The following is a 24,127-nucleotide window of genomic DNA, read 5'->3' on the forward strand; positions in this document are numbered from 1 at the left end:
ACAAAAATACGTTTAAAAGTCAAAGATCAACGTAATCAACCATTTATTGTATCATTTGAAATTTTTCATAACAGATGATGAATTTCACGAGAAAAAAGGAATGAAAAATGGTGAATAAATTATAAAAAGGAAAACACGTACACACAAATCAACAAAAATACAATAAAAAGAATTATTTAAAATTAAAAAAATGTCACTAATCAGATTATTGGTACACGAGATAATAAGTATCACAGCATCTATAAACCTAAACGCCGTTGTGTTTCAAGTTAATCACATTCTAAAAAAATTTTACTTATCTACTTCATCAAACACATTTTTTCTTTGGCACACTGTGCAATACGTTGGCATAAATAATTAAAATAAATGCCACTAGGGCTCCGATAGTTGAACCGATCTGAGTGGAAATTCCATAATTAAATAAAGCCTTTTTATGTCTCCTTCTTAGGATAGCTGCGATGGATAATTTAATGTAACTGATTAGTCCAGCTCCAAACATCCATACAAGTATCTGAAAAATCGAATATAAAATTACTTCAAAATTTCAATTTCAGTTCTAAATTACGATCACGAATTGATTGCGCACTTACAATAATTACAACTCCGATGTCGGTTCCAATCAACGGAGGAAATGGACTGCTAAATGCGGTAATTAATTCGTAATTTATGCATAAAATTTCCACAATGCAACAGAATGCCAACAGTCTCACCGAAACTAACGGGATAAAGTACGCAAAATAGCTCGACAATGGTCCAATGATCATGTTGATATTCAAAGACCAATGGTAAGTTTCAGGACCGTAAGGTAGGCAAGAATACGACATAATACTGGGTAGGATTCCATTAGAAAAACAGTTAATTATTCCTACGACAACTAGCAAAACGATGAGTAAAAATTTCGGTATATCTGGATCTTCGGTTTCGTGGTTCCTCGATGAATTTACATTAATTTCTTCAGAATTACTAGCGGGGTTCGGTGTAACGCTGTACTTGGACATTAGATTAGAAAAATAGTTCAGATATAGGAAACATAACGTGTTGAATAACATTATAGTCGAGATTATGAAGAAAAACAGACCGGAGCTGAATAAGGGCTCTTTCATAACTTCTTGCTTGGTTATAACACCTGAAACGTTGACACTAATACAGACCGGATCTTTGGCTACACCTTGTAATAACGCGAGGAAACTTGGAATGAAGCCACTTAAACCTTCGCCAATAAAAAAAGATACCAGATATACTTCCGGTAATCTACCCATGAATGGCAAGAATAATACTGAGCTGACACAACCAACCATTGACAGGAAAAATGCGAAAAAGAAAAAGAAAAAACTATGCTGAGCACCAAATATAGATACCGGCACGTGATACGTGAACGAGAGAAAAACAGATGCTATAGTTCCCAGCAGCAAAAATAAACATATTAGGACCGAATCCGGACACCATTTTCTGTCTCGAACAAAGTAGTAACCTAGAGGAGCTATATTGGCGATTTGAACCACAACCGAGAAATATGAAGCCAAATTCCAACTTTCTGGAGCATACTGAGTTAAAAGAGGCATCTGAGAATAAACTGAGTTCACTGGTAACCAAGTAGACATTCCGAAAGACACACATAGCGCTGAAAGTAGGTAGTTGTGTTCTCCTCGAAATATTTTTCTGAGTGTTTCACTCCGTTGGTGGGCCATTTCGCTGTTCTGTGATCCCAATTGTAGTATGGGAGCTTCTTGCTCTTCTTTCTCTCTGAAATGATGGGAAAAAAGAAAAGAATTAGAATAAAATTTACGATACTTGAACAGCATAAAAAATTCAAAATTTCATTACTTCCTCCCCCCTCCAACCTATCGCCTCAAAAAATAAGTTGTTGATAGGTAAGTAGGTACTAGTGTTGATTTCTTTTCTTTTTTGAAAGATAATTTATGTCGTATTTTAGGAAATTTAGTTTCATAGTTTCACAATTTTGTGACAAATTATCAGTAGAAAGTCGTACAAATTATTTACAGCGTTATAGCTTTTTACCAGCAATATGCTTATTTACAGAATTATCAAAAAGTGTTCTATCGCTAAACTTGCAGTACTGCGCTGTAAATTCTGGAAGTTGTAAGTCTCTGAAAGCACTCGAACACCCCTTATATACCTAGACCTACATAGGTTCCTACTCCTACTCAAATAAATAAAAAACCTGTACCTATGTAGGTAATAGGTATTGAAATTTGAAATAACAGTAAGCATACCTACATAGAAGAAAAATTCAAAATTGAACAAAATACCTCGAAGAATTCGATATAAATTATGCAATCGACCTTATACTTGACAGTTAACACTTTTTAAGAATACATTTTTTTCGTACTTCTATATTCAATTAATCACTAAAACAGAACGACACCGACATAAATTTTATCAAAAACTGAAAAATTATAATGTTCAGAGCAATAACTGATTATCAAGTTCAAGTTCAATTCAATCGATAAAGTAAAATGGGACATTTTTACGAGCTTTGAATGACGTAACTACGTTATGTTTTAAACTGTCAATGAAATAGAATAATCACGACCTGAATATTCTCACAAACCGATCAACTCATCGCAAGAACTGATGTATTTATTTGCCTACACTACAAGCCTTCTCAATACGTTAACACTTATTAATTAAAATACCTAATTTATCATTTGAACCGCATCGTGCTAAATACTTCATTGATAAGATATCTACTCAAGAACCCAACCCAACATTCGCCAAAATATTATCTGAAAAATAAATCAATTTTTATACTTACTCTATATTACTAGCCATTTGACGGACACTGCATAGAATACTTAAACAATTATTGACATTATACAACGATCACATACCGCAAAAAATTCGGTTATTTATAAATAATGATAAGTAGGTTATGAGAATAAAACAATAACGTTACAATTAATCATTTTTTCTCGATAAAATTAACATTTTGCGGCAAAATTGTGGAAGTTTTGTGATGTGATTCACGGTTGCGATGGCTCAACATTGTGAATTTGTGATAATAATGCTGTCGCGTATTGATATTGAACGTAGAGCTCAGTGTTTGCTTCTTAGCATTTCAAAATGTGTTTCCTACGGCCTTAGACTGACGCTATGGAGTATGGAAAATTTTTAGGAAAAACAAAAATATAAAAATATTGAACATTTCAAAGGAATTTCAATGAAATTATTTGGTCATAGGCACCTACCTATAGGTGGAAATATATGTAGGTATGTACTTACCTTTCACCTTTCAAAAATGACTGATTGTGAGTGATCAGTGATCACACCTTTGACCTCACATCACACTTTCAATCATCAATCAAAACGTTCTAAAAAAATGACTGCTCAGGATTTGGTTATGTCATTCAAGGACCTCCTTTTGTCCTTCACTTCCAGCAGCCATCAGCTATGCCCAATATACCTAAATTTTTTTGTAGGCCCTAAATTTTCTTTTGTAGGCTACTGGCCATGTATGGGTTGAGACTGAGGTGCTCTTTACGACTTTACGTTCCTATTTTTCGCATTCAAGAATAATGTTTCGAATCTTTATTAAGTTATGAATTGTCTGACGAAAAAATCATGAAAACTGTTCACTTATCTTCTTCTCGACTCTCGAGGTGTCTAGTGTCTACCTCCAAGTTGATTTGAATGAGATGAGACCGCAATTTTTTGATAGAACATACCCATGTCCCATAGTCTGGAACCTTCATAAATCATAACCAAAATTCCCGGAGCAGAAATAGAGTTTTTTTAATTTTTGAAGAATTTTTGAAAATTCCAACGCCCTCACGCCAAATTTCTTCAGCACTTCAGTCTTCACCTCTTCAGTAGTCTTCAGCAGTCAGCAGCTTAAAATCGAGTTGTGACTGTTGTGAGCTAGTTTAATATTCTCATTCTGGAACTTTTTCAAAGTTGAGTTTTTCCACATTTGAGTTTTGAGTCGATTGTCGATTTACATAGGATACCTCAAAGCCTTTTTGATCAGAAGAATGGGAGTTCGTACGTAAACAATGCGATGTCTAAAACAAATTAACAAAACAGCATTTGAAAAGGCATTTTGAATTTTGAAATAATTAAAAAAAAAAAAAAATTAAAAATGGAAACAAACGTGACGTCAAACGAGTTTGCTGCCGTTATCTCGATGTACGGTCAACCTCATTACTGCAGCCAGTCGCACCTTTTGTAATTTAGAATACAAACATCCGATTCCGAATAGGAGAGTAATGTCACACTCAGAATCGGAACAAAATTCTAATTACTCGAAGTTCGCGTTAATTCAGCTTTTAATTAATCATTTCGCACGTTTCGAGTTAACTTCCCAGTCTAGTATCCAACCATTAGAATAATTCTCGCCTCTCGTTTTCGGCCGCCGTATGTAGTGTTGTGTTGTGACTCTAAATGGACGATGGAATGATCCGAGAAGATAGACTGAAAATGTCGAGGTCTGTCTTCTCCTCACCGTGTTGCCTGCGATTTAAATTCAGCCCGGAGGAAATCGAACAAAGGTATCGTAGTCAAGAGATCGACAAAATGATCGAGAAAGATAAACAGAAACTACGCAAACAAGTCAAGCTGCTGTTACTGGGCGCTGGCGAATCTGGTAAATCAACCTTTCTCAAGCAAATGAAGATTATTCACGGCGTCGGTTTTGAACCAGAATTAATCGCCGAGTTCCAAATGATCATTTATCAGAATATCATCAGAGGGATGAAAGTTTTAGTCGATGCTAAGAATAAACTCGGTATACCGTGGGATACACCAGAAAACAAAGAATATGGCGATTTCATCATGAATTACGATAATAAAGATAAACTAGATACTAGACTGTTTATAGCATACGCGCCATCGTTAAATCGACTTTGGAAAGACGAAGGAATTCGGACGGCTTATGAAAGGAGACGAGAATTTCAGATTAGCGACAGCGTGTTTTATTTTTTAGAAAATTTAGAACGGATTTCCAGGATTGTAAGTATTTTTCAAGGTGTGTTATTTATTAATTAGTACGTTTCTGGTATTGATGGTTTGTCTGTTTCATTGTATAGGATTATATGCCGACTAATAAGGATATCCTGCATTCGAGGAAAGCAACCAAAGGCATATCAGAGTTTACCATTAACATAAACAATATTCCATTTAGATTCGTTGATGTAGGTGGTCAACGTTCGCAAAGGCAGAAATGGTTCCAATGTTTCGAATCGGTTACATCGATTCTATTTCTAGTTTCATCGTCTGAATTCGATCAAGTTTTAGTCGAAGATAGGTAAGCATTATTCATTCGTATTTTTTCCTAACGTTATCTTAATTCAATATCTTCTCTGCGTATAAGCTTATCTGTCACGTTTACGATTCTATTCGAAGGTTCACGTTAATTATTTTATCGTATGTATTTGTTTCAAGCTAATCGGGGATATGCCAGTAAGTAAACTGTTGTCGATAAACGTATAATTATTCGAACCAACTGGGGTGACCATGTCACGCCTTGGTGGCTTTGTACATGAAAATCTAGAACACAATTGCCCATCTGGAAACCTTTCAGAAATCTTGTTTACGTGAAAGTTACACCTATAAGTTACAAATTGATATCGAACCCTTGTTATCAACGAAACCATGTCCTAATTCACGTATCCGGTGTTTCCCAAATACGCTTATCGAATTCTAAAATGACCAATTCATACGTCTAATTTGACTTCACTTCATTCACTACATACGATAACGAATGATTCATAATCAAATCGTACTCAATTACTCGACTTTACATTGATAAATTATTTACTCATTTTGTTCGCAGAAAAACCAACAGATTAGAAGAATCGAGAAACATATTCGACACTATAGTGAATAACGTTATCTTTCAAAGCGTCTCGTTTATTTTATTCCTAAACAAAACGGATCTATTGGAGGAAAAACTCAAGTCAAAACGATCGAATATAAGTTTGAATTTCCCTCAATTCGAAGGCGATCCGTTCAACATTACCGACGTACAAGCTTTCCTTTTAGAATTTTTTACGAAAGTCAAAAGAGAACCTCATAAACCACTCTTTCATCATTTTACCACCGCCGTGGATACGGAGAATATCAAAGTGGTATTTAATGCCGTCAAAGATACCATTCTGAGAAGAAATCTACAATCTTTGATGCTTCAGTAGAATATACAATTTTATTCCGCTCAATTTTTTCGTTACTTACTAAAGTATTACTTATTTTATTTTTCTGAACAATTTCTGCTCCTTTTTTTATGTATACTTATTATGTTTGTGTGTATGTATGTCAGCTAGAGCTAATGTATGAGAGGAAACTACAAAAAAACCGGTGCAGTCTGGTGAATGAGTAAACATTTCGGGTAACTTTCAATCATTTTTTCCCCTTTTCTCGCACTCAACTTCGTTGAAACGCCATATTTGAGAAATTACTCGCTTAATTATAGTTTTATATTGTTTTTTTTTTCAATATTATTGTTTAGTTTCAAACTCGAGAGAATTTTTTATAAAAAAAAAAAAACAATGCTCGCTAAGACTGGCATTTTTAATATTGTTGTAAGGCATTTTATTGATTGCCTAATTGGCTAATCTGTATCCTATCTCATCGTTATCACATTTTTTTTTTACTTATAAATTACGTAGAATAAAATATTAATATGTAAATTATATACGTATATTATTTAATATGAACTAATCGACCTTTATGCATATCGTTTTTTTTTCTATTATTATTTTTCTCTTTTTTTTATTGTATATTTATTTTTTTTTACTGGATCGAATTTTCGAAAGTCTTCGAATGAAACAATAATTACGAATTTTGTACTGTAATATTGTACAGGTACCTGTTGAGTTGTGCGTATGATAAGGTGTGTTACCTATTTGATTATTTTCTCTTGTTGTATTTATTGTTGATTATCGTATATTGTTCTTTTTTTTTTTTTATTCAACTGTGATTACACGCATTTTGTATTATAGATATTTTACAACGTGGCGTTTTCTTTTTTGTTAGATTGTTAATTCTACGTTTTGATCTGTTATGTGGTATTTAATTACTCAAAATTCGCCTTATTGAATGGCAACGAACGAAAAAGCACTAGATTCCATTCTACTAATTTTTAAAGGCTGCATAAAAGGAAGGCCAGAGAGATCAACGCTTGTAGATGTGGATATAAATGACGATAATATTGAAACTAATATTTTTGGAAAATTATTGTGTAGGTAACAATAGCTGAAAAAATAATATCCGCAGCTGATCTCAGCGAACAAATCTCTGTTTCTGGTACTGGTAATATGAAGTTCATGATAATTATCAAATTTTATTCGTAGATCTTCGTAAATATTATTCAATAATTAAATATAATGTTACAGTTGAACGGTGCTAACGGTGAAATGGCCGAAAAAAATGATCGTGAGAATATCTCCATTTTCGGTATGACCGTAGACGTAGTCGAATTATCTGTGTTTTATTTCCTTTTAGTATTTTCGAATAATTTCGCGTAGATTTATCAACACTATACCTACATCTTATGCATCACATCTTTTGTAGTTTTATATCAATCCTTCATTCATTGTTAATCGGTCGATAGGTATTGATTTTAATTTTTATTCCATTTTGTATCTTGTAATGATGAAATGTAAGAACTGATTTTTATTATCAAAAATATTCACCGTTATTCTGCCACAGGCAGTTACCGGATTTGTTTACAATTCTAAATACCTAATAATTTGTACTGAATGTTGAATTTTAATTTATAGAAAAATCAATGTTGTTAAACGTAATAAACTCATCGCTGCATGGTTTTGAATATGAAATTCATGTTCTTTTTTCGCAGCTGTTATTACCTGTATCTACTCATCTTCATCTCACCAGATATTTTTGTTAGCTACGTAAAGACGACCTTTTTATTTTCGTAGTTTTCAATTTGACACAGAATCAAAATCAAATGATGGATTTCGACGAAAGGAAATTGCAATTCGAATGTTGAATTGGATTAGTTGGGTTAAAGCTTTTGTCATCGTCTACTGTATATTTACTTATCTGTTTTAAAATAATATGTAGATAAATAAATATGAAAGACGAAAAGGCATGAGAGCATTTTCTTCTAAGACTACTTCTCTGAAAGAATAAGAAAATACGAGTACCTATGTGACATCTTTTTCTCAACATAATTGTTTCAAAAAGCGAATATAGGTTTCGAAATGATAGCGAAACATTTGCAGATTTTCATCTTCGTTTTGATCGTTAACTATACTGACATGAAAGATTTTATTTATTCAAGACGATCGTGATTACATCTTTTAGAATTCAGATATTAGAACTTGAAAGTACACCTAAACAAGAATATTGTACGTATCTTTTCATGAAATACATGATTTCCATGTCATTAAACGATGATCTGAATTTTAATTTGTTCATATTTAATAATAAAACGTATGATTATGATTATGAACGATTCGATAGTAAGTGCTTATTCTACAGAATCTGCAGTTCTGCACTTCTGAAGTATACGTCTACGTACCTAAGTACCTACTGATAACGAAAAGACAATAATTTATTCCTCAAACCGTCTTAAAAACATATTCTTTTCATAATAAAAAAGCTGATAATGCATTTCCCACTTCCACGAATAATTCTAAATTCATTTATTACAATCAATTTTCCAATTTTCGAACTGAAAAACGATGAAAAACAAAAGTTTCGATAACGCTTTGAATTTCTGTTTACTTTATCAAACCCTCCGCGCCGTGCGCACCGGGCGCTCAACGTGCGCTCAACACAGCAACGCGTTTTGTATTACTCCGCCATTTTATTTCAGTCCTTTGAAACTTTCTTACATTGCGCTCAATATGTACTTAAATTTCATTAATTAATACGATATTTAGCATTTATATTTATTAAAATGTTTCATTAATTCGATTTTAAATAATATTACGCTCGATTATTCGGTAATTTCTTCGCGAGAACGTGTTGTTTTCAGCGGAACTATGTTTTTGCATCCTAACCGAGCCGTTAACGATCATTTTGGATCAGTGAGCTTTTCTAGTTAGAACTTGCAAGTACGTCTGCGAGTTTTGCGTTATTAATTCGAATTATTCGAGTAATTTTATTAATATTTTTGGGTTATTTTGTGCAGTTCGGTGCCTCGAAGTGAACTAAAGTATGTGAGGTTCGATTTTTTTCTCTTTACCGGTGTTTTTGATTGAAGAAGTGCGTATTCGTTTGCAACACAACGCGAATTTTTTCTCGTAAATGTCATCTAATGTTTTAGGTATGCTTAGGAAGTTATTTGCGATGATTTGATTTAAATCGTGGTGATCTACGTATTATTTTCGCGTTTTCTAGTTTCCGGTAGTTTTTGACGGTGTTCTTAGTGCTCTTATGTGCGATATTCGATACATATCTACGTGTTTTCCGGCGCCCAGCAGTCTACCTGTTGAAAGCTGTTTCATACATGATTATATCCAGATTTTCTTCGGTTAATCGGTGAGTACTTATTTAATTATTACTCAAATGTGTTTTAAATATCCGACTATAGTATTTCAATGTTTGAATTTCGTTCGTGTTGTTCGTTTTTTTATTCTAAATCTTTAGCGTAACGTGTGTTTAACGACGAAATCACACACACACGTTTCTACTCGAGTGAATTTTCTTCGCGTTTTCTTTTCTCATTTTCGATCAAAATTGTACGAGTTGTGTTTTGTAATCTCGTATCGTTTCTTGATTCACTATTTACGTAAAATTATTAATTCGCGTTCCGGTGTCTATATCTACGTAATGCATTTGTTCGTTTATGTGTTTTTTCAACGAATCGTTCGGTGTTCCGGTGCCGGTGTGTCTATATGTCTAACGGTGAATGATCTCGAGTTATTTTATTTTTGATTCAAAATTTACGTACGTAATTATTCGCGTTTACGTATGATCTATGTGATTTTCTTACTCGTTTAAACTGGCAGGTATCAAAATGTGATTTCTTCTCGAGTCGATTCGAGTTCCGGTGCGTTCGATGACGATACCGTACGTCCACGTTACCCCTATTTGAGTAGGTACATTTTATTCGTTTTCTCTCGTGTTTTCGTGCGAATTTCATTTTTTTTTTTCTAAAGGAACCTTGTGTCGTTTCTCAAGTAATTGAAAAGTGGCGTAAGTATCTACGTACTTACGTAATTTTCTATTTCGTTAGTGTAATATTCTCGTGAATCGTTTCGTTTCATGTTGAATAATTTGACGTTTCGTGTCTCGTTTTCTTACACATTTTATTGGATTTTATGTTACTTATTAACCTTTTTACATTAGGTACTTATTTCATGTAATTTATTTTTCACTTGATATCTTCACCAGTACGTAATACATGTTACTTATATTCGACGGCGACGTTTCGCGATAGTTTTTAGTTTCCTTTGGGATACGTTAGACCCACTCCCCCCCCTCCTTCCACACCATAATAGTCCGGTTAGGGTAATGAAAATGTTGCTATGTAATATTTACGGCAAACTGAGTATGCAATTTATTTCACGTCTTGTTTTGAACAATATTTGTATATTTACGGCAAAATGATAGGCAACTTATTTCACGTGATTTTTAACGAAAAATTATTTTTATTAAATCACCATACCCATTGACAGCTACCACCGAATTATTTTTCGTTAGCTTGATGATGGGGGAGGGGGATTGGTGGTAGAAAAATTTGAGATCATCGTGTCTGGTAATTATGAAAGTAAAGTGATTGAGAAGTTTAATAATTAATCAAAATCTACAGGTGGGTAGTTGAAAAGCAACAAAATTTCCAATTTAAGAGAAAAACGAAATTTTCGATTTTGGAATCTTTTAAAACTTCATTTTTGATTTTAAACTCAGTTTTTATTTTCGAACGTTGTATTTTGCTTCAAAATAATTATGTTTTTGGTTTTTAACTTCAATTTTGAGCTCAAACTTCCATTTTTGCTTTAAAATTTATTTTTGAATTTTAATTTCATTTTTGGCCCAAAAACACGTTTTTGTATTTGTTTTTAAACATTATTTTTAAGGTTGAGTTCGTTTTTGGTTCCAAACTTCGTTTATATTTTCAAATTTTGTTCATTTTTAACTTTTTTTTTTAAATTCAAAGTTCCATTTTTGGATATAAAACAAACTTTACGTATCTTTGGTCCTGAATTTCCTCCTCTGTACGCGAGTTTGTTATTATATTTTTCAATTGTTTTGGAATCAATGGCATGGACGACATCGTTTTATTTTTCAACTGCTTCTGTGTTTCTTACGTGTACATTTTTTGCGAGGAAACTTTTTGAACTGGACAATGGACATTCTCCGAATTGAGCAAAACAACAAACGAACTAATCTAAATTTTTCTGTTCGCGGGTGTAATTACATATCTGGCAATTACATATAAACACCGTAAACCAAAAAAAAAAATAAAAAAATAAAAAAATACTGCTGATCGAAAAAGCACGTTCCAAAATTCTCGTAACCAAAATATCAGGATTCATTATTGCACATATTCGAATAAAAAAATTACGTTTGTTTTTTGTTATGTATAAAGAAAAATTCACTTAGATTATTTTGTTTTTAAATTTCAGTAAAAGCGAAAATTTTTAAGCTAAATTCAGAAATTTTTCTAGTTTTATTTTTAAAAATATTATAAAAATGAAAATAAAAAAATCACTTCAATTGACTTGGAATTATTTTTTTTTAATTTATTAAATGAATTTGCAATGAGTTTTGCTTTACACGACATCAAATCTTATTCATCACCTTAATCAAGAAACATAAACTAGCAAAATCTATACAAAATTCCTTACGAAGAATGTACGTAATACTTAATCTAGAAATTAAAAATATGTACACAAAAAAAATTGGTAACTTATTTTACGTGATTTTTAACGAAGAATTATTTTTCTTGATCAATTATTGAACTACCGCACTGAATTATTTTTCGTTAGCATGATGGTGGGAGGAGGGGAGTGTGATGATGAAATATGAGATCATCGTGTCTGGTAATTAAGTATGAAACTAAAGTGAGCAACAAAATTTCCAATTTTTAGGAAAAAAACACGAAATTTCCGATTTTGGAATCTTAAAACATAATTTTTGATCTCAAATTCAATTTTTATTGTCGAACGTCATTTTTTAGTTCAAAATAATTATGTTTTTGAGTTTCAACTTCAATTTTGAGTTCAAATTTCCATTTTTGCTTCAAACTTTGTTTTTGAGTTTTTATATCGATTTCAACATTTTACGTGCAGTGTATTGTCAAAGTTTACTCCAATTTCATCTTTTTTTTTATTAATTTGGAGTTCCTAATTTTAATACGCGTTATTAATGCAAACGTTTTTATACAAACCTTTAACTTACCCATGAATTTTTGTTCGATTTTACGGATAACCCATCATTTTTACCTTCTATTTTAAGTCATTTTAATGTTTTTTTTTTTTTTAAGATAATATAATTTCGTACTTATAGGTACAGTTTTCGTTGAATTTTGTAAACTTTTCCTAAAATTTTGTTACTTTTTTAAAAGTTTTCATTGACTTCTTAAAGTTTTTTTTTTACCAGGTTTTAGTAAATTTTGTGCGATTATTGTGAAATTTGATTGAAATTCAATCAATTTTGGGTGAATTACTTACAATGCTTTTATTAGGTACCTACTACCTAGGTACTTTTATTTCTTTTCGGAAGTGATTTCTACAATGCTTTTTTGCATTATTTGCTAAATTTCATCAAATTTTACTGTCATTTTATTACTTTTTGGAATTAATAGGCATTTATTCGTGTTTTGATATCACTTTGACATGTTTTTAACACTCTCTCGTGCAATTCATACAAAATTTTGCTCAACTTTCAACTTTTTTTTTTAATACTCTCTATTTTATGCAATTTTTCAAATAAGTTTTAGCCAATTTTACATAAATTTCGTCAGTTTCTGGTCACTCTCACTAATTCGTACTTTTGTAACGTTTTAATACAAATCAAATCTAAAAACTCCAAGTTTACCAACAATAAGGCTGTAATGATCTTGTAATTATAAACACACCCTCAACAAAAAAAAACACTTATTTTCATCATAAGTATTTTTAGTAGATACATATTTCTTATACAAATTTTGTGTATTTTTACGGTAATCCTCTCAATTTTTGTTCATTTTGAGATGTTTAATTTTCTTTAGTGTATTTCATACAGTTTTTCCTAAATTTTGTCAAAATTCACTGCAATTTCGTCACTTTTTGGTAACTTCTACTGATTTTAGAGCATTTTTAGTGTTTACATTAATTTTAGGGGGTTTCTAAAGTTGTATGATATGTAATTTTACTAAATTTGAATGGAAAATTCAGCACGAAATTTTGTGAAAACTTGAGTTGACAAGGCTACAGCCTCTTTAAATGAACCGATTGCCAATTTGCTTGAAATTTTGCAGAGTGACAGTGGTACAATGAACAATTTTAATTGGGAGGGGAGTTCGTTGGGTGGATAGAAATTTTCAAATTGCGAAGAAACGGGTCAAAAATGTGTTTTTTTTTTTCTAAACTGACGTTACTTTTTGAAATAATACGTTAACTATTATACCTATCACTGTACGAAATTGAACTCATTTTAGTTCAATAGGTAGTGTTCTTCTAGTACAAAACTTTGTGATTTCAAAAATTACTTACTCCAAAATTTTATTTAAAATGAATCATTAAAAACTCACAAAAAGACAGAAGAAATTGTTAACAAAAAATCTGATGGGAAATTTTAATGAAAAAATTCATGATATAAAAACATCGCCAAGTATGATCACTCATCAGCTGTGATCAAGAACTGGTATGAAATTTTAAATTAATTTGGTACAGGAATAGACTACGTATCCATATCCATAAGTAGAACTAAATTGAAAATCTAGGCCAAGCACCCGGTTTTTCATTTCATTTCTCAAACACATGGATATTTTATTTCTGTACCAAATTAATAATTTTAAATTTCATACAAGTTCTTGATCACAGCTGCTAAGTGATCAATGATCATTACTAGGCGATGTTTTGATATCACGAATTTTTTCATTAAAATTACCCTGCAGATTTTTCGTTAACAATTTTTTTTTTTGGTTGGTGTTACCTAGTTTTGTTTTTTAAAAGTATTTCTGGTAGATCCAGTGATTCAGGAATGCGAATCGGAAGTTTTATGACGTTTTGCGAATTTATGATACTTCTTCAGTAAAGGAAGAAAGTTCAATGACGATAAGAAATCGAATTTTGTTTTGAGGGGGCAAAAAATTCAAAATTTTCCAGTATTTGTCGTGCTGAATTTGAAATAAAAATAAACAATAACCAAAATTATCATAATTTAAAAGTGTCTCTGAGATGAAGCGAATGTATTTAAATTTTTTTTCTTTTATTTTGTATTTTTCACTATAGGTTAAGAGAGTACGTTTCAGTATCAAGTACCTACACGATCAATTTAGTAGATAATAATTAGCATTGTACATATAAGTAGGCTATACCCAAGTTGAAAATGAAAAGTATTTTAACGTAATAATGTATCATTTTTTAGGAGCTGTTTCCCACCAACTGACATTCTCAAGCTGAATTACCGATTCGGATTCCTGGAAAATTCAAACACATATCATGTTATTGAAAATCTCAAGATACCAATCAAGGTAAACCATGTTTTCATTCTTGTAAATACATCCATGTTGAATATGCATTTTCAATATTCAGTAAATTAGGTACGTAAATAAAATATTTCTTTTTAAAGGTTCGCATCGTAGCAATTCCTAACTATAGAAAGAATTTATTTTGACTCTGCGATCTGAACGTATGAATTCAACATTTTGAAGTATGCCTACGAGAAGGTAATTAGAAAGCCGTGGAATTTAATAATTTGCCAAGTACCTGCTCATTTGATAGTATTACAACTTACAAGGTAAATTTTAAGACAAATTCAACGATCCTCGGTGAGTGTTTTTTGTTTTTTTTTCCTAAATAAGTATTCTATATCTAGAAATTGCCTCGTACGCATCAATTTGATATGTCAGAGATGGTAAACACATGAGCTTATTGGGGGAAAAAGTGATGAATTTTAAAACGATATAAAATACCTGTGAGTTTTTTGAACAATGAGTAACATCGAATAGTCATCGGTTTACGTGAGATTGAATTTATGCTGTCGAAGTGTCGACAAATGTCCAAATTTTTTTTACCAATGTACCTACCTATACTTACACGTAGTTCAAGTTAAATATGATTTGATTTTGATGTGAACTCTCCATCCCTTGTCAATCTATTTTATGTGTCGCAATACTTTTCAGGAAATTTTGGTAGATTGACACTGATAAAAAAGCTTTTCCTTTCTTTCCTACCTACGTACATACGAGTATAATTTGATTTAAGTAGAATTTTATTTTTATAAATAACTTTTAAGTAATTTCTAATTTAGATGATTTTTTTCAAATTAGGTATTCGTTTAATTAGTCAAAAAAAAAAGGAATAAAAATCATATGGTGCCAGTTGCACTCTTCCTGGTAGTGATTTCAGCTGAGATTACTTGGGGGAGATGTGGCATTGTGGATGGGCGTGGCGGGGTGTTGTGGCCACAAGGGTCTTTAGGGTCTCCAGGCTCCCTGTGGCGGTTGGGAAACTATGGTACGTTCTACATAGCCTGCAACTTGCAACTCGCAACTCGCAACTTTCAATTTTTTATAAGGTCACTTGGCTATTAGCTGAAATTGCGCAACTGAATCAAAATCTTTTGATTAAGTTGCAGGTTGCAGGTTGCGAGTTGCAAGTTGCAGGCTATGTAGAACAGCCCTATTTTCTCGATGGTAGGACTGCAGAGTGGGCTCTTGGTGTTGCAATGCTTTGTTGCGTTTGCTTACGGTGATATGTTGAACTCTGTGTATGATTTGTTGTCGTTTCTGCTTGGGGGTTGTGTTCCTGTGCACCACAGCCTAGATAGCTCATTAGGTTAATTATATTTACTTCGAGTTCTATCCTATATTATCAAGTTAAAATACTGTTTGTTGTTTTTTTTTCAATATTTGTCACATTGGTCCTTTCACCTCATCATCTTTCAATTTTTGGATTTTTTTTTGGAAAATGAAAATCGTAAGTGCATTTGTAGTGGATTATTGAATAAGTATTGCAAAATTTCAACTGGGGAGGAAATTAAGTTTCACGTTCAAAATTTGTAGAAGTTTTTCGATCGAGTGAGTCTGCAAAAAATTGGCGACATTCTTATTTCTCATGATTGGGGATAAGAAGACGTGTTTCAGTATCAAGTACCTACACGATAAATTTAGCAATAATATTATCTATGCATTACGAGTAGCCTATCCAAGTTCATGATTGAAATGAAAAATACTTCAACATAACAATGTATTATTTTTTAGGAGCTGTTTCCCACCCATTGACATCCTCAAGCTGAATCACTGATTAGGACTCCTGGAAAATTCAAACACTTATATTGGGCACTATTGAAAATCTCAAGATATTACTGGTCAAGGTGAACAACATATACTTTCATTCGAATAAATGTATGCATAAGTACCTACTAATAATGCTCTGTTTGTCCCTACTATGTATAGGTTTGTATCATACTGAGTCTCAACTTAACGAAGAATTATTTCGAAATTGGATACTGTCTACATGAACATACAAATTCCGTTTATTTGGAAGTACCTACCCACCAAGTACTTACGCTTATAATTGGTAAAATTACGAGAATTATTTTAACGTTCATTGGTAAGTGATTTTTTTTCAATTTTTATATTCGGACTTGCGAAGGTATGTGCTTTCTTTTCGTAATTTGTAAGCAAATCAACACTCTTTAACACATTGTAAAATGTTCTGACTTTTTAAAAGTATTTTTTAATGATGCAAAGTTTCTGAAAAATTTCATTCAAAAATTGAATTTATTGTTTTTCAAATTAAGGCACCTTTTAGATAAGTATGAAGCAGGAATTTCTAGAACTACAGATATATTTACATTTTACAGAGCATATTGGCATTGATGAAAAAGTGCCTTATATTTGAAACCAATATAGTATAAGTTAAATATGAATCAATTTTGATGACCCCCCCCCCCCCCCCATCACCAAAATCTTCTATGAAAGCATATCACGGCAATGAGTCAACAGTGTCAACACGTTCTTTCCCAAGCTTTCAAAAGTCAACCTCACACTGTTATTGATCGATTTTCTTTCCAAGTTGTTTTAAAATCTGATATTATGTCAGGGAAGTCAAGAAAATTTTTTCCTGTTTTCAAAAGTCAGCGTTTCTTGATAGATTTTCTTTCCAAGTTTAACACAACCTGTATGTCTGTTTTTCTGAGTATGCCCGAGTCTGTGCATTCTGATCGGGCATTCTGACTACTGTCTCCGTCGGGGCATTGGGAAGCGGTCAAGATTTTCTGGTCACACGGACATGTGCAGCAGAGGGTCTGTCGTCCTTGAATCGCTGCACTAGAGATGAAGAGATTCTTTAAAATTAAGTCCGAGTCTCACGAGCCCGAGTGCGGCCTCACGAGTCCGAGTCTCACAAGGAGGAGCTCAATGCAAAAATAGCCCTTATTAGTTTGAAAAAAAAATTGGGGAGGTGCTTTTCTCCACATGCATTGAGTGGATGCATCAGTATTATAGCCCTCCAAAACTTTTTTATGAGAGTAACATGAACTACTCTAGTTGATAGAAAAAAATCACTTTGAACACATGCATACCACTTCATCAGGACTTTATAGTGGTTTTTTGTCTTGCTCATCGTTTTTTACTTTCATTTTTGCAATGACAGCTCTTCTTGAGAGTCCCTTCATGAGTCTCCAGAGTCTTGAATTTGGAGAAATTCGGCGTTTTATGCGAGTCCGAGTCTCACGAGCCCGAGTGCGGCCTCACGAGTCCGAGTCTCACGAGTCCGAAATTGCTGGTGTTGGCCATTCCGGTTGCTCAGTCTCCATCTGTTCCAACAGTCCGACTGGTCTTTCTTAGTCAGCTCTGTTACCGGGTGCTCAGTGCGGTTGGTCTACTGTCTGCTCAGTCTCTGTCTGCTCAGTCAAGTCAGCACAGGTCAGCTGGATAAAAATGGAAGTAAAGTCTCCTATCCAAAGAAAGTTTTTAACCTGTATATTCCGGGAAAGGATGGAGTTGAGGAATGGTTTGCATTCAAAACGAATTTGATTATGGCTTCTGAATTTTTGCAACTTTTCGATAAATGATAATTTTTTTATAATTTATGTACTTTGTGTAATGCCATTTCCTGTTTCTCAGTGTTTGGGAAAGCTGTCCCATCTACTCTTACAATTAGATCCAATAATCAAGTACCTAGGTAGTAGGTACATCTGGTACATAAGTACATATTAATTTGAAATACTGTTGTTTTTTTGGTGAATATTTTTATAACATTGGTAGAAGTAGATATATACCTACATTTTACAGAGCACATTTGGCATTGACGAAAAAGGGCCTTATATTTTAAACTAATTATAATGTATAGTATAAGTTGAATACGAATCGATTATGATGACCCCCTCACCCCATCTCCACTATCTTCTAAATGGCAGCTCAGTTTTATGAGACCATACTTTTCACGAAATTTCAGCACCCCAGGAGTATTTTAAAATTCCAGAAGAAGAATTAAATTTTCCAATTTCCATTCAAAATTTGCAGAAGTTTAAAGTTTTTTGATGAAGTGAGCCTGGGACAAATTTGTATCATTTTTGGAAGATGACTGGAATTGCTTCTTCACTGGATTCGGCACAGCTTGGTATAAGTAATTCGGGCCCTCGGCTGTTTCCATACAAGGTGTCTAGGCTTTTTCGTTTGTCGTTTTCTAAAAAATGCTCTAATTTGAAACAGGTTCACGAAATCGATCAACTGACGAACTTTGAGAAAAATTGGGATGACCTAATGGGAAAGGATGGAGTTGAGAATTGGTTTCCATTCGCTATTTTTTTTTCTTGACTTCTCATTTTTTGGCATGAAAAATTCCCTTAATAATTTATAGAAATGCTTTATTGCTCTTTTCAAGAGATTATTATTATTTAGAATAAAATGGGAAGTTGATAATTAAAATGAAAAATATTTTAACGTAATAATGTATCATTTTTTAGGGGCTGTCTTCCACCCACTGCCGACTGCCATCTTCAAACTGAATTACTGATTCGGACTCCTGAAAAATTCAAACACATACCTATCATGCTATTAAAAATCTCAAGATACCAATAATGGTAAGTAAATCATACTCTCATTCTTGTACATACATAAATGCTCGTATAAGTATTAAATACATATAATTCATTTTCAATATTTAACAAATAAAGTGGGTACCTACCTAAATAAAATATTTCTTTTTATAGGTTCGCATCGTAGCAAGTTCCAAGTATGATGATTTAGAAAGCTACGAAATGTGATAACTTGGCAAGTTCTTGCTCATTTGATATAGAATTACTACTTACAAGATAAATTTGAAGACAAATTCAACGAACAACGATCGCTGGTGAGTGTTTTTTGTTTTTTTTAAATATTTTACAGAAATTGCCTCGTACATGTCTGACATCAGCTTGATATGTCAGAGGTCAGAGATGGTAAACAGATGAGCTTGGGGGAAACGTGATGAACTGATGAATTTTAAAATGATATAATGTACTGGGGAGTTTTTAGAGAAATGAGTAGATTTTTGAAGGCAACATCGAATAGTCATCGGTTTACATTAGATTGAATTTATACTATGGACAAAATATGTCGGAATATTTTCAGCAATGCACTTACACGTAGTTCAATTTTGGCACGTTGACACTGATCGAAAGCACTTGCATACATACGTATACGAACCTCCTTTTTTTTTTTTTTTTTTTTTTTTTTTTAAATATTTTAGTGGTAGGTTCCGGAAATTACGATACATACCTACAATGGATTTTCTTAAAGGCGTGATTTTATGAGATTTGTTTATCATGGTTCATCGTACCTATCTTTTATGGGGTTGTTTTTATTGTTTTTTCTATGTAGAGGTACCTATGGAAACAGTTGGCGAGGTCAATTTTTTGGGAAAGAATATTTTAAAAGCGCGGATATTCGGTACATATTGCGTATTCAAAATGCCACAAATATTTGCCTAACATCACTCATTTCATTGGACATCATAGATTTATCTACCGTGAAGTAGCATCATACTCTGAAATTGGACGATGTAATCATTTTTATTTCGTGAAAATGTTACCTAATATTGTACCTAATTTGAAAATGTATTTTGTAATATTTTGTCATGTACCTACCTAAACCTATGAAATGCATAGTATCTTAAGTTGTAAGGAGTATCCGGATACTTGAATACTTGAGTAGATTTAAGCAGTAGGTTAAGTATAGGTAATGATCGTATCTGTTTGTAAGTCTAAGTACCTTATCGATGTATTTACGATTGCATTCATTATTTTTCATGTCATGTTTATTGTAATTGTATATTGTTATACTAATGTTTTTTTTTTCACAGCATAATTATGAAGATTCGTAGATCAAGTAGATCTATTGATGGCGGCAAGGTAAGTGAATATTGAGTTACCTATTTTTGAAAGTACGCGTTTATTTTATGAAATTTGATTGAAAACGTTTAATGAAAAGTTACTTTTTTGAAATTGAAATATTGTGGATATTGAGGCTCTGATGAAAAATATTTTTTCCGAAATTGTTTACTGATGAGGAGATATACCTATTTAAATGAGTATCAGAAGGCAAAATTTTAATTATAAATCATTTTGATGTGATCGAAATCGGAAATTTTGAACCAGACTTTCCAGTTGAGCCTTAAGTATTTACGTTTATTACGTAGTAAGTATTTTAATCTGATTTACGACATTTCAACTACGATTTTCACGATAAATTTATTATGGATTAGAAACTGGGCAATGAAAAATATTATCATTGGAATAGAATAACATGGAAGTTAGTGATGTATGTAGAAGAATTATTATCAAACGTATGTAAGGTAAGTCAATTCTATATTAATATTTTACTTAATTTTTTTTTTGGTAAAAGTCACCCACAAAATTATACTTTATTGGGCCATTTGAAAAATCTAATTTTGGATTTCGGATATTTTGAAAGTTCCCATTTCCAAGGGTTTCATTATTCAGATAAAATTATGAACTCCTTTTTTGGCAATGAATTCGAATGTTTTGAATTCTGATCTCAAAGTTCATTCTTATTTGACGATGTAAAACTAAAAGACAGATTGAAAACCTTTATTTTAAAATTTGTGTATTTGAATGGGGGCTTCAATTCAAGGGTTCCAAAAATTAAGGCACTTTCTTTCTTTCACTTCCCAATTTCCAGAGAAACCCACCCCCTCCTTAGTACAAGAACCTCTAATTGAAAAATGAAACTCGGTATTCGTAGTTAAAAGAGAGCTATATTCCATTTCCTGTTCTCGAAATTCTCATTGTCAGATTCTGAAGACTGAGGTTGATTTTTCAGTTTTTGGCAATGATGATTTTTCTAAATTTGTAACACATTCGATCTCTTGGAACTCGTCCCTATAGCTGAAACATAATTTTATGTCGTTTTGAAATTTGAATTTGATCACAATATGGAAATTGGAAAACTTGTATATTTTTTTCGAAATTTATGTAGAGAAGTTTGGATTGGATGTATCGGTACGATAATTTGATGAAAAATTCCATAAAAAAAGAAAAAATTTCAAATCGCCAAATCTGGAGGCACTGTTTTTTGATTGCATGCAGAAAGCAACACTGGAATGCGTTTTTAAAAAAATTCTTATCAATTCAAAACCACGCTATCTTATTTTCTTTTCTGTAAAAAAATTCAATTCAATCCAATTTCGAAGTTCGACGTAGCTAATGCATTTTTCATTGTGCAATGGAAACATTTCGGTAAGACCAGATCAATCATCGCTCGCGCAACCCTGTTATCAATGAATCCAGAAATTCAGTGATTCAAAGTTGCAGTAACACAATAAACCATAAGGTACGTCAGTCATAAAGCTCATTTTGATAAAAAAATGTTCGATCTGAGACCTTTCAATTCAAAATATGCTATGATTGTGATTTTGAACGGGCTATGTTCTTCCAAATTGACCTAGGAAGCAGGAATTTGGCATTGCAACAAAAAAATGCATGTTTTTTGTACCAAAATTGATAAGATGTCTGCTGAATTTGATCAAAATCCACCGACTTATTTTGTTTGGGGGACAATCTCTTCAACGCCCATTCCTACTTTGAATTTCTGTTTCATGTATTTGTGCTTCGCTGTTATTTATTCATTCATACCTATATGTATTTGAATAATTTCTTTGTAAGATTATGATTGTGCTCTATCACAAGTAATTTTTTCATTCATGAACTGATACAATTTTTTCCAATTAATTGTACTTTATTTTTCAGTTTTTCAAGGAACAAACTGCATTTTTATTACCGCCACTATTATGTGGATTGCAGAAACAAACGTTCACAGGCACACGGAGCTTCGTCGTTTCTTCACGTTCACAACCGGTTTGCTTTCGATAAACATAAATGTTCGTGGCTATTTCCATTCCATATATTTTCTGGCAAAGAAATTCAATTCAAACCGTGCCCCCGCCGCATCTTCTGGAATATTGTAAGTTGTTAGTTGTTCGTCTTATGAGGGTAGATTAAGGCAGTTGTCAGCCATAATACGAGTACATTATCACAGCTACGATTATCGTGCTGTATCTAATAGGTCAGCCCAAGTAAGATGAGAAATTGAAAATGTTGTGCTCTTATGAGGACTAATTGAGCATTTCTTATCTTTGGATTTTTTTAAAAAGTATTTTACTAAATTGATCCCATCGAAGTCGCTTCGGCAATGATATTTTGTACTATCTGTTCAGTTCCTCGCAGTACCAGTTTCCACCCCATTTTTCATGTTCTGGCTACGAATCGTGTTTTTGTTCGAGCAGGAATCAACTGATAAGAAATTTGTAGAAAAATATCGATTTTTGTAAACTTATTAGAATACACGCACTCAGCCCCTGGGGAAAAAATTAAAACAAATAAATAAAAAAAACATCGAAACGAAACAAACATCTGAAAATGATACGAGTAAAAGAGAATGTGGGAACGTATCGGTTATTTTTGCAACTTGTGTGTCAAGAAATTCTATGCTAAAATTCAGCGACCCTTCGTAATGCATTTCTGATCGCTTTTTCTTTCATTGAAATTTTATCACTGTTCGGGGATTTCTAGTGATTCTATTTTGTGTTGTGTGAGTACTGAGTATTTTCACACATCAGCTTCTCAACACTTTTTCATACATTTTGGGCAGCTTTCACCTTCATTTGTGTTTTCACATCGACACTGTTTGGTGCATTTTGGGTAACTTCCATTGGAATTTTTGGGGCTTTTGGCAAATCTCAGTCATTTTAATTCTTCTTTCGCGTACATTCTTACTTTATTTTAACATGTTTTCAACTATTTGTCACGCATTTCTATCAAATTTTAGTATTATTTTATGTCTTTTTCGTGATTTTCAGTCATTTTAACAATAATTTTGATGCAGTTGGGAAGATTTACTGAAACGTCCATTAGTTTTGGGTAATCATCTATTCCTTTCACTGTTCACATCATTTCAACGCGTTCAAAAGTTTCTGAAATTGTTAGGTACGTACATATGTACTTACTTCGTCATTTTATTTAATTTTTGAAAACAAATAAATAAAAAGAATGAATTAATATTTTATTTGATGTCTTTTTTTTTCAGTATACTATTTAAAACTTGATTTCGAGCTCTTTCAGTAAGCTGCTCTACAGTACTCAAAGGATGAAGAAAATCAAATCACGCAATCATCAGAAGAGTGAGCCCATTTTCCATGGAGCCAGCGTCCAGTCCCATTAGTCATCATGCCGAAGCCAGAAAGCATTGCTTTCCTTCGGTTCGTGCCAAGCGCCATCAAGTATCATCTCATCAACCCCTAATATCGGAATCGGAATTCTAATTATAAACCGTGGACTGGAGCGGTGGCTGGAGGCTGGAGCTGGACAGAAGTGCGGTAAAGGACGCAGATCCGGACACTTCTTCACAGGTAGAGTCGTACAGGTTGATAAACCGAAGCAGCCGAGCCGAAAACACAAGTTAGAGGAAGAGCCTTGCCTAACCTAACAATGCGCGACTCCGGCTACCCGTTTGCCATCTTCATCTCACTCTTTCATATTCATTTAT

At 32.8% G+C, this 24,127-nt stretch overlaps 2 protein-coding genes across 6 annotated transcripts; one reads left to right on the forward strand and one right to left on the reverse strand.

Moving 5' to 3' along the window:
- Positions 1-26: 26 nt before the first annotated feature.
- Positions 27-3,025, reverse strand: LOC135839761 (solute carrier family 52, riboflavin transporter, member 3-A-like). 5 transcript variants are annotated; one of them, XM_065355992.1, is made up of 3 exons: positions 2,777-3,025; positions 591-1,743; positions 27-511 (listed from the first exon to the last, which is right to left on the reverse strand). In XM_065355992.1, exons 1-3 carry the CDS (start codon positions 2,791-2,793, stop codon positions 308-310), a joined length of 1,374 nt encoding a protein of 457 aa, XP_065212064.1. In that variant the 5' UTR covers positions 2,794-3,025; the 3' UTR covers positions 27-307. The 5 variants fall into 5 exon arrangements, with proteins under 5 accessions (XP_065212064.1, XP_065212379.1, XP_065212299.1 ...); XM_065356307.1 differs by lacking the exon at positions 2,777-3,025 and adding an exon at positions 2,351-2,625; XM_065356227.1 differs by lacking the exon at positions 2,777-3,025 and adding an exon at positions 2,235-2,625.
- A 1,153-nt stretch (positions 3,026-4,178) lies between these two features.
- On the forward strand, positions 4,179-6,969 carry cta (Guanine nucleotide-binding protein subunit alpha cta). The gene is made up of 3 exons (XM_065356423.1): positions 4,179-4,968; positions 5,046-5,263; positions 5,792-6,969. The coding sequence occupies exons 1-3, from the start codon at positions 4,402-4,404 to the stop codon at positions 6,147-6,149; spliced, it is 1,143 nt and encodes a 380-aa protein (XP_065212495.1). The 5' UTR covers positions 4,179-4,401; the 3' UTR covers positions 6,150-6,969.
- Positions 6,970-24,127: the final 17,158 nt, after the last annotated feature.

The sequence above is a fragment of the Planococcus citri genome, chromosome 1 (genome assembly GCF_950023065.1).
Source record: "Planococcus citri chromosome 1, ihPlaCitr1.1, whole genome shotgun sequence".
Taxonomy (NCBI): Eukaryota; Metazoa; Arthropoda; class Insecta; order Hemiptera; family Pseudococcidae; genus Planococcus; species Planococcus citri.